The 11,391-nt window shown below is 36.9% G+C and overlaps 1 protein-coding gene across 1 annotated transcript; it reads left to right on the forward strand.

Moving 5' to 3' along the window:
* The first annotated feature begins 9,334 nt into the window (after positions 1-9,334).
* Positions 9,335-10,108, forward strand: LOC123311557. The gene is made up of 3 exons (XM_044895595.1): positions 9,335-9,571; positions 9,636-9,752; positions 9,821-10,108. Exons 1-3 carry the CDS (start codon positions 9,361-9,363, stop codon positions 10,003-10,005), a joined length of 513 nt encoding a protein of 170 aa, XP_044751530.1. The 5' UTR covers positions 9,335-9,360; the 3' UTR covers positions 10,006-10,108.
* The last annotated feature ends 1,283 nt before the right edge of the window (positions 10,109-11,391 follow it).

The raw sequence follows: 11,391 nt of genomic DNA on the forward strand, positions 1-11,391 counted from the left end.
TTTGAATATTACTGGTTTCAAATAAATATTGTCTGAAATGTTTGCAAGAGTCAACGATTGCTAATAGTTCTTTTTCTGTGGTTGAATAATTTTTTTCCGTATTCGATAATGTTCTTGAATAATAGGCAATTGGTAAATCTTTTCCATGTTTTCCTTGCGAAAGAACTGAGCCTATAGCTTCATTCGATGCGTCTGTTGTTAAAATAAATGGTTTAGAAAAATCTGGGTAAATTAATAATGAATCGGTTGTAATTATGTTCTTCAGTTCAGAAAAAGCTTTCTGTTGTGATTCTCCCCAATCAAATTTTTGATCTTTCCTCAATAATGATGTAAGAGGTTTTGCAATTCCTGTCTTTAATGAATTTTCGATAATATCCAACAAATCCTAAGAAACTTTTAATCATTTTTGCGTTGGTTGGTTCCTTTAAATTCTTAATAGCTTCGACTTTTTTTGGGTCTGGTTTTACACTTTTATCCGTTATGATATGGCCAAGATAAGTAATTTCTTTTTTCAAAAATTCACATTTGTCTGGTTGAAGTTTCAAATTATGTATTCTCAATTGATCAAATACTTTCCTTAATTTTTCGTTATGGTCTTGTAAAGAAGAGCCATATACAACAATGTCATCTAAATAACAAAAACAAACAATATTCATTAGTCTTGCAAAAGTATTGGGCGCTGATTTTAATCCAAATGGCATTTTGTTGAATTCAAAATGTCCTGAAGGAGTACTGAATGCAGTTTTTTCTTTATCTTTTTCGTCCATTTCGATTTGGTGAAAACCTGAGGCTAGATCTTATGTTGAAAAATAAATTGAGTTTTCTAACTGATCCAAAATTGTTTCAATATTGGGTAATGGATAATTATCTCCAACAGTTATTTCATTTAGTTTCCGATAATCTATCACTAATCTCCACTTCTTGATTCCTGAAGCGTCTTCTTTTTTTGGTACAACCCAAACTGGGCTGGAGTAGGGTGAATGTGAATTTTGAATTATGTCTTGTTCAAACATTTTATTTATTTGCGTTTTCACTTCTACTTCGTGAATTTTTCAATTGCTTTATACGTTTTGGTGTCATTAAGTAGTTGTTTCATTTTCTGTGTGTATTCATCTTTTTCTATTATTATTGTTGCATTACCTTTGTCTGCTTTTGTGACTATAATTTGTGGGTTTTCCTAAAGAAATTTCTTTGTTTTATAGTAATTTGAGATGCATTTCTGTTGTTCTGGCTTTGAATTTTTTATTTTGTTACAGTGTTGTTGAAGTGTACTTGTTAATTTTGTTCTGATTGTATTTTGGTTTTCCTGGGAAAGTTTAGTTATGTTACTTTCGATGTTAGCGATTATTCGATTTATTGGTACTTGTTTCACATTGTTAGTGTTTACAGTAAACTTAGGATCGAGAGTCAGTATGTTTTGAATGTCAGGTGGTATTGTAGTGTTGGAGAGATTTTCAATCGTGTTTTGTAGTGTATTCTGTTGGATAGGATGTTGTCTCAAGTTAAGTATGCTGAGTTTATTATTATGTCTCACTGTATTGTGTTGTATATTCGTATTCATTAATGATCCTTGTAATTTGTCAAACATTGAAAATTCTTCGTCAGATATGTATGTCTGGAGTGTGTTTAGAGTTTGCGACAATGACCTCTGTAGGTTGTTGATAGTTTTCGTTGTGTCTGTTATTATTAATTTGAGAATTTGTTTAAGATATTTCATGTGTAACCTTTGATATTTTTCATTTAAGTACTCACTTTTAATCTCAATATGTGCATTTTTAACTTTCAAGAAGTTTGGAAGAAAATCTCTATCCTTACATTTTAACAAAAATATTCTTCTCGACTTCATGTTCACCATTTTGATATTTAATTTTGTTGTCGTAAGCATAAGTTGTAAGATGGTGAATCTTGGGGCCTGTTGAGATTTCTCCAAAATTCTTTTACTATGTTAATGTGTTCGATGCTGTACTTTGTTGTCCGGACTTTGTCCCTGTCCTCGATTTCTTCATCCCTTACCATACTTTCAATCTTGGTGTAATTTATCGAATGATAAGTATTTACCCTGTGTGACTTATGAAAGAACAACAGTATTTGATATTCAGGGTTTAATATTATTCAAAATATAATAGTAATTGACATACACACTCGATTCTAACATGAATCATAGCAACAAATAACTTATTTACAATAAAATTGAAAGTTCGTGGTAACACTCCCTCCCAGTGATGAGCCATCATTACTTCTTTTCATAATTTCCTTCCAGATCAAGTAAACATAATTTGGTGAGAGGTCGTCTGTAGGTTCCAATAGTTGTTTTAACATCGACCACTCTAATGTTTCCATCTGCACCGGGATATACTGCAGTGACAATACCTTTAGGCCATGTGTTTCTCGAAAATTGCGAGTCGATAATGATGACTACATCGCCAATACCAATTTTTCTTTTGGAAGATGAAAACCACTTCGTTCTTTTTGTTAGGACAGGAAGATATTCCTTGATCCAGCGTCTCCAAAAATGATCAGTCAAAAGTTGTGATTTTCTTCACTGTTTTCTTGTGACTAAATCATTCTCGTCAAATTTTCCATCAAAAAATGGTTCGGTGTGAGTGCTTCACTATCTGCATTGTCCAGTGAAACGTGAACTAAAGGCCGACTATTCACTAAACTTTCCGCTTCAATCAATAAAGTTTGTAAAACTTCTTCTTGTGGATATTTATCTTTTAAGATGATACTCAGTGTTATCTTTATCGATTTAACTAAACGCTCCCAGCTGCCACCCATGTGAGGAGCAGAAGGAGGTATGAAATTAAATTCAATATTATTTGTTGTCATGCTTGATGTCATTCTGTTTTGGTCAAAATTTTCAATTGCATTTTTCAGCTCCCTTTCTGCTCCTCGTAGATTTGTGCCATTATCTGAAAATATTCTCTTGGGGCATCCTCTTCGACCGATTAATCTTCTAATTGCCATTATCGCCGAATCTGTGGTCAAAGAATGAGCTATTTCCAGATGAACTGCACGGGTGCTCATGCAAGTGAAGAGTACCCCATATTTCTTTTCACGTCTACAGCCAATTGAAACTTGCATAGGTCCAAAATAGTCCATACCGATCGTAGTGAAAGGTCTTACGAACGAACCTAGTCGGGATTCTGGCAGTGGGGCCATCTCTGGAATTTCAGGTTTTGCTCTTCTGTTTTTGCAAAACTGACATTCTGTCCAAGAATTTCTGACCGCTGACCTCATATTCAGAATCCAATATCGTTGGCGTAGTTCGTTGGCGACAAATTCTTGTCCACTATGTGCTGCTTTGTTGTGATAATAACGAATTAGTAATTTTGTGAAATAATTTTTTGGCTCGAGTATGATGGGAAATTTTGCATCATCCGTTAAATCGTTGAAATATATTATTCTGCTCCGGACCCGTATAATATCTTCGTGATCTAAAATTGGAGACAATTTGGACAATTTGCTGTATGATTCAACCATTCCACTTGACTTAAGAGACTGGAATTCTTCTGAAAAATCTTCACTTTGAACACATCTTATCCATAGTTTTTCGGCTATTTCCACTTCGCTCGTCGTCAGTTACCCATCTATGGTTGATTTCTTCTTGACTTGTTGTAAAAATCTCAACATCCAAGCTGTTGTACGAATGAGTTTTAACCACCTTGAGAATCTGGTAATTTTTGGCAAGGCTTCTGTTATATTCACCTTAACGGTTACACCTACAAAACATTTTTTATTTTCCGAAGTATCAAAATCGGGAATCTGATATTGGGGCCATTCTTCAGTTTTATTCTTGAGGAAAGGAGGCCCTTTTAACCATCTGCCACCAGTTTTCCATTCGTTTTGATAATTTTCCCTCGTGGTATCATCGGCAACATTTTCTTTTGTCGATATCCAATTCCATTCTCTTGCATCGGTATTTTCTACAATTTCAGACACTCTATGGGCAACAAATGGCTTGAAAATAGTTGGATTAGCTTTTATTCATCCAGCTACTGTTTTGGAATCAGTCCAATAGAAACATTTGTGGATATTCAAACTATGGTTCTCTTTTATAGTCACTGCTAATCTGCTACCCAAAACTGCAGCTTGAAGTTCAAGTCTAGGAATCGAAACGATGTTCTTGATAGGTGAAACTCTTGATTTTGCCATTACGAAAGAGGTTTCTATCAAATTTTTTTTTGTGATTCGAAAGTATGCAACTGCGGCATAAGCCTGGGCACTCGCATCGCAAAAAATGTGGAGTTGAATTTCTTGTGCTTCAAATAAATTCAGAACGTAGCACCTTGGAATACTCGATGGTATCGAAGCTATCCAGGTAATCATCAACATAATGTCTTTCAGTGATGGCTTGGAATGCTTTCGGATAGGATTGTTTAAATTATGCAGCGTTCTTCCTCATGACGAATTGAGCCGAGGTTGGTGATGAAACCGCACCGAATATCATGGCCACCATTTCGTACACTTCAGGATTTCTTTCATACGTTCCTCTACCTTTCCAAAGGAAAAGTTGTGCATTTCTGTCTTCTGGTCTGATAAAAACTCTATGAAACATTTCTTGAATATCTGCTGTTACTGCAATGTTTCTTTGTCTGAATTTAAAAATTACTCCAAGCAGGGAGTTCAACAGATCGGGACCTTTAAGAAGAACGTCGTTTAGACTAACACCATTTGTTTTCGCCGCAGCATCGAAAACGAATCGTATTTTGCCTGGTTTGTTTTTATTGGTCACGGCAAAATGTGGTAGAAACCACCGTCGTCCGCTTCCGACAATTTTCTAGCATAACCTTTCTCCAAATACTCTTCAATTTTCTTTTCATATTCGATTCCAAATGCTTCATTTATAACCATTTTTCTTTCGATAGACTTGAGCCTAGTCAAAGCAGTGAATTTATTGTTCGGTAATTCGACATCATCGTTTTTCCACAAGAGGCCAGTTTCCCATTTGTTTGGACCAATTCTTCTCGTGGTTTTTTCTTGAATTGCTTCAGCTCGAAGTACGTCCGGATTTTGTTCTTTATTATAATATTTCACTCCTAAACAGTCAATTTTGAATGAATTTTTCACAAGTTCTTCCAATTCTTCATATTGATGCATAACAAAGAAGGAGAATTCTTCGTCTACTCGCCCCAAATAATTTTTGCCGATATTTCCGTGTAAAACCCATCCTAATTTTGACTTTGATAGAACTGGATCATTTTTTCCTCCTTCGTGAACTTCTGTGGCAATAATTAGGTCTATATTATCCTGTCCAATAAGAATTCTTGGTTGTGCATTGACTAAAGATGACAATTTTAAGTTCTGCAGGTATCGGAATTTTTGTGGCATACTTTTCATATCAACTGACTGAACCGGAAGACATAGATTTTCGACTGTTCTGACATTGTTCAGAAGATAATTAGTTTCTTCATTTTTTCCGCGTATCTGCATATTAACCCTTTTCGAATCTGTCTCCTCAGAGGTCATACTGTTTGTCCATTTTATCTTCAGTGCTTCACAAGGTCCGGTCGCACCAATTTCATCTGCTAACTTGGCGTCGATCATAGTAATGGTGGAAGCTTCGTCGAAAAGTGCATATGTTAGAACTTTTTTTTTTTTCCTTAAAAGAACTTCGTTCTTCTTTCTTCCCTTGATGTGGTGATTGACTCGCTCTTCTAAATATGAATTTCTTTCTGGTTCTTTATGAAGTAAAGGATTGTGTTTGAAGAGACAACCATTCACGTCACACTTCTTTTTACTTCTACAGAATTTTGTATGATGGGAGGACGAAAGGCAGGTGAAACATACTTTGTTTTCTCTGGCCCAATTCCAATGATTATCGATTTCAATTTTCCTGAAGGAATTGCATTTTTCATCCTTATGTCCGTCTTTCTTGCAATATTTACATTTATAAACTGTTTTCTCCTGTTGGATAGATGTAGAACACACATATTTCTTCCTTTTCTCTTGTTCATGTTCTGGTACAACATACATGACAGCTTCGCTAGTTTCAGCTAACCATTGAGAGAACTCCATTATAGAAACCTTCTTGAGTTCTTTTTTCAGCTCCACAACTTTCCTCCCCCATTCCAATTTCAGGTTCGGACTTAGTTTTCTCACGACATCGCACAGTAACTGAGGATTTGAGGAGTACTCCTCGCAGTTGAGGCTTTGGATAGTTACTGTTAAATTTTGAACTCTATTTGAGAAATCCAACACAGTGTCTAATTTTTCTTCTTTCATATCAGGAATTTTTCTCACAGAGTCAATGAGATCTTGAATAATAACTTCTGGTCTACCATATCTCATCTCAAGGGTCTCAATTTTTCTGTCTACTTCTTGTGTGAATGTTAGTAGAGCACTTACAAATTCTTTAGCCTTACCTTTGAGGCTTTTTTGTAACCGTACCATGTTTTCTGCTGTTGAAAATCCGCAAATCTTAGTAGTTTCTCTGAATTGATGAATGAAGTTCATCCACTCCCCTGGTTCTCCGGAAAATACTGGAAGTTCTTTGCTGAAAGATTGTCGAGCCATAAATTGTTTTATCGTCAGCTCTTCCGCCATATTTTCAGGATTATTAGAATATTTAGGTTCTTGAGAATTAACTATATCTTTGTATTCTGGATTGGGATCGTACGTATTCACCCATTTTTCTACAAAAGACGACTTGCTGGTCACAGATTTTATTTCTTCGTCGTATGAGAGATCGCTAGAGTTTCCATATTTCAGTTTTGCCATTTTCAATTTAGTATCTTTATCCAATAATTTCTTTTCGATTTCTGCCAATTTCCGTTCTCTTTCGAGTTATATTTCTAATAGCTGACATCTTTGGGATTTGTTACTCGAAACTTTGCTGCTTTTCCGGGTTGTGACTGACTTGTTTTGGGAGGTAATAATAATAATAATAATAATAATAATCTCTACTAGAGAACTTGAGGAAACTTCAGTTGGACGAAAATATCTATAGAGTCATGCAGAAGGCGGTACTGCTCGGAACGGCGAGAACTGTACGCAAGTACATGGGGAATTCAAAGGAACACCGTCTGCTCCGACAGGAAGTGCGGGTGGAGCAGGAATCCAACCTACAGCAGGGAGGCGAGGGGCGACCCGGACCCGACCACCACCACGAGCCCGAAAATCTGGAAAGGGCTCCAACAGAGCTTAATCCTTTTGATATCTGAGATATCTGGGATAAGTGAATTTTCCTCTGGAGAGGAGTGTGAAAGCCGCAAGGCTAAAGTCATAAATCGACTTTATTGGCACTACTTAACAAGAAAAAAAGAACTATACAACTTACATAAATCGAGAAGAATCGCCGGAGCGAAGTTTAGTCTCAAAGACTACTCTTACACTTAACTCCGCCGACTCCCCTATGGTAAATTACAATATAAAAATGAAATATAGAGTACACACATAGCAAATAGACAACCAACAGCCTCAAAGAAAGAGAATAACAATCTCCATGCAAAAAAAATAGCATTCTACATTAATTAAACATAAAGGAAAATATGAGCACTACCACCGACTAAAATATAAAAAAAAAATCTGAAAAAATACATATCTATTCTCTGGTAAGCAGAAAAGATTTGAGCTGAGACTTAAATGCAAAAAAACGATGTAAAATTTCTAACATCGGTGTCAAATGTATTCATTACTTTTGCAGCATTAAAGGAAAAACACCTACGAAACCCAGCTGTTCGATGAGCGGGAACTGTCAACCTGTATGGGTATCTAATGTTGACGGAGTGAATATCAGATCTAGGAACCAAATGATCCATGATCCTATTTTCTATGGGACTCTTCATAAGTTTGAACACAAAACATCCCATGTGCAGCTTCACCCTGCTTTCCATCCTCAGCCAACCCAAATCCTTGATCCTACCAGACACATGATCAAACTTACGAAGACCAAAAACAAATCTGCAACATTAATTCTGCACAAGCTGAATTCTTCTTTTATGAAAAACATCCAAACAAGGGCCATAAATTATGTCGCAATAGTTGAAAGTTGACAAAACTAGTACCTCTGATAAATTTTTTCTCATCTGAAAAGTCAGATATTTACGTGCAGAATAGAGAATTCTAAGCTTATAGAACGCCGACCTAACTAAAGTGGAAACATGCTTCCGAAATCTCACGTCTTCATCAAATAAGACTCCCAGATTCCTGGCGCTATTACTTATATCCAACTTATCCCCGTTCAGACTGAAATCCAAACCGGCTCTGATTTTATCCCTATCCTTCCTTTTACAATAAACAATGCATTTGGTCTTCGCCGAGTTAATGGAAAGATTATGAGATTTACACATTTGTAGAATCGTTTCAAGGTCCTGGTTGACTCTAGCCGAAGCCAAATTCAATTCACTCCCCCTAAACCGGAACATCAACTGAACATCGTTCGCAAATGCCTCAGCAATGCAGTGGTCTAAGCAAGAAAAAAGATCAGCCACATAAATAATAAACAACAATGGCCCCAATATGGAACCCTGCGGAACGCCTGCCCGGATTGATTTCGGTGTCGCGTACCTGCCGTCCACCAGCACCCTTAAACTTCGGAATGTTAGGAAAGATCTTATCATAGAAACAGCTGAGGCAGAGAAACCAAAATATTTTAGCTTGGCATACAGAAGGGAATGATTAATCGTGTCGAATGCTTTCGAAAAATCAAGCAAAATATGAAGTACAGAATAACCCCGATCAAGATCATGGAATATTTTATTTGTGACCGATGCCAGAGTAGTAGCAGTACTGTGATTCCTGCGAAAGCCAGACTGGTACGATGGTAGCAAATTGAAGTCATTGACGTACTCCGAAATCTGATCAGACAAAACCTTCTCCAACACCTTAGACAAAAGTGGCAGAATACTGATGATCCTCAAATCCGAACAAGAAGTAGGCTCCACTGTTTTCGGAAGCGGTATACCAATAGCGCACTTCCACTGCACAGGAAACACACCGGCCACTATGCAGCTATTGACCAGATGCTGAACATACGACTCTATTACTGGAAACGCATGAACGAGCATATCCAGCGTTACATCATCGTCGCCCACGGCTTTAGTTCGAATTCCAGTCATGATGGTCCTTATCTGTTCCAACGAAGCAATTTTGAAATGGAATGATGGCTCAGTTCTATAACTATTGCTGTTATAATACGAAATCTTATCAGTACACGCATCATCACCTGCAACACCATTGAATGCTGAGAAAAAATCACTAATAGATTCCGCGTCCTTTAAGCAATCTGGAATAGCCCTTGCATGAACCTTAGCAACATTCAGAGACTTCAAAGCCTTCCAGACAGCTTCATTACCATCAGAATTAGCAGCCAAGAGATATAACTTTGTAACATTCAAATGTAATGTTCCTTTGATTTCGATGCGCCAGCGACAGTCGCGCGCAATCTCTAAAAATCATGTGTTAAGAAAATTCTGCCTAGAAAATTCCAGAAGGGATTTGATCAGGAGAAACTCATGTGCTTCCTTTGTGATTCAGATTTGTACCTTTTTAATTTTATCTATATCTCATTTCGCAATTACTATCTACATCCTGGAATTGAGGGTGTTAATATTCGTTCTTCAGTTAATACGTAAGTGTAACAACAGAAGATTTCACGTCCTTTCTCTAATTCAATTCAATACATTGTATTCTAGTTGAGAGTATACCTATAGTGTATCTGCTCCATTTGTATTCACCGATTTGGATGTTCCGAACTGTACAAATACTGTATCAGGAATTCAAGAATTTTATTAGCTTTCCTCCTACAAGGGGTAAGTCCTATTAACATGTTCCTCGAGAATTCAATTAGGTTACTTATATATTATTATAATTATGTTAGGGACTGAGGGAGCTCTCATAAAGACTTTCCTCTCAAGATTTGAAATTGAAGAACATTTTGAAAGGAGATTTGTATGCTGTTCTTTTCCATTTCTCAAGGCAGGATCCACCGCCTATCAAAAGGTGCTTGGAATTCAAAATCGATCAGGAAAAAGGTCAGATCTGTCCATTTTGAGCAATTTGTAGAATTACTTTGTAAATAATTAGGAATAAGTATTTTAGGATTAGATTCAACAAGGTACCTTGGGATTTTTGGGAATTTTGGTTCAATAGATTGTTATTGAGGTTTCATATTTTCTTTATCATTTAATTTTCCTCACATATGATATATTCCAATTTTCTATAATACACTTTCCAGATTTTGTGTAATTTTCAACATCATTGCATTTAATTGTGAAATAGAAATCTGGTGGCGCCCAATAAATTAATTTTAATTTCAGTTAAAACTAAACAACCTCCTTATCCGCGACCCAGCCCTCTAAAGACTACAACAGCTGCCAATTGCATTATTTTGCCCAGTTCAGTTATATAAATTTCTTAATAACAAAAATAAATAAAAAGGCGGTGGCAACTTTTTGCTACGTCTAATCTCAGCCAGAGTACCATTTCTCATTCTCTTATACTCATTCCAATCCTCCGCTGAACCAGACCGCCTGAATGTAGCAAAAGCTCGGTCCCGCTTCCTCATCAACCCCCTGAGCCGTTCAGTCAACCAGGGCGCTCTAGGCTTAGAGATTCTCCTTCGTCTAACAGGAGCATAGCGGTCATAAACGCTCAGTAAGATGTCATTGAAGATTTGCACTTTTTTATTGATATTAGGTTCGCGGGTGAATGAGTGCCACCTTTCCGATCTCAAGTCTGATCTCAAGTCTGAAAGGAAAGCTTCACAATCAAAATCATCGAAGTCCCTATAATTTATAAACTTTTGCACCCTCTTCGAACCAGGTACGTAGCACTCACAGAATCATCGCTTAGCGATGATCGCTAATATGACACATGTTCTTAACTCCACTCACTCCCATGAAGTTGGCCGGACATTTCACAAAAATCGGATCCAATAGCGTACTCGATGTTAGAGTAACTCTTGTTGGCTCCTGGATGATTTGATCAAATCCATAGGAGGAAAAACATTCACACAGAGGGTTTGATGAATTCAGCAGGTTGACGTTGACGTCACCGATACAAAAAACACAATCAGCCATAGGACACACATAATTCAACATCAGATCAACGTCGTTAACGAAAGAACTAAACTTGGACTTACGCTTTCTACGATTTGGAGGTCTATATACTACACCAATCACAATACTCAATTTTCGAATACTCAGCTGTATCCAAAGACATTCCACAGGACTCTCGAATTCGAAGTCCATATCAATTACTTTGATCTTATAATGCTCTCTCACAAACACACATACACCACCACCCCTACCTACCCTATCATTGCGGATAAACTTAAAACCAGGTAGTGACACATCAGCCGAATTCACGTCATCGTTAAACCAGGTTTCCGTAACGCCGACAATATCAAAATTATTAGAATCTACTATCTCAGCAAAATCCCCCATCTTT

The sequence above is a fragment of the Coccinella septempunctata genome, chromosome 4, assembly GCF_907165205.1.
Source record: "Coccinella septempunctata chromosome 4, icCocSept1.1, whole genome shotgun sequence".
In the NCBI taxonomy this organism is placed as follows: Eukaryota; Metazoa; Arthropoda; class Insecta; order Coleoptera; family Coccinellidae; genus Coccinella; species Coccinella septempunctata.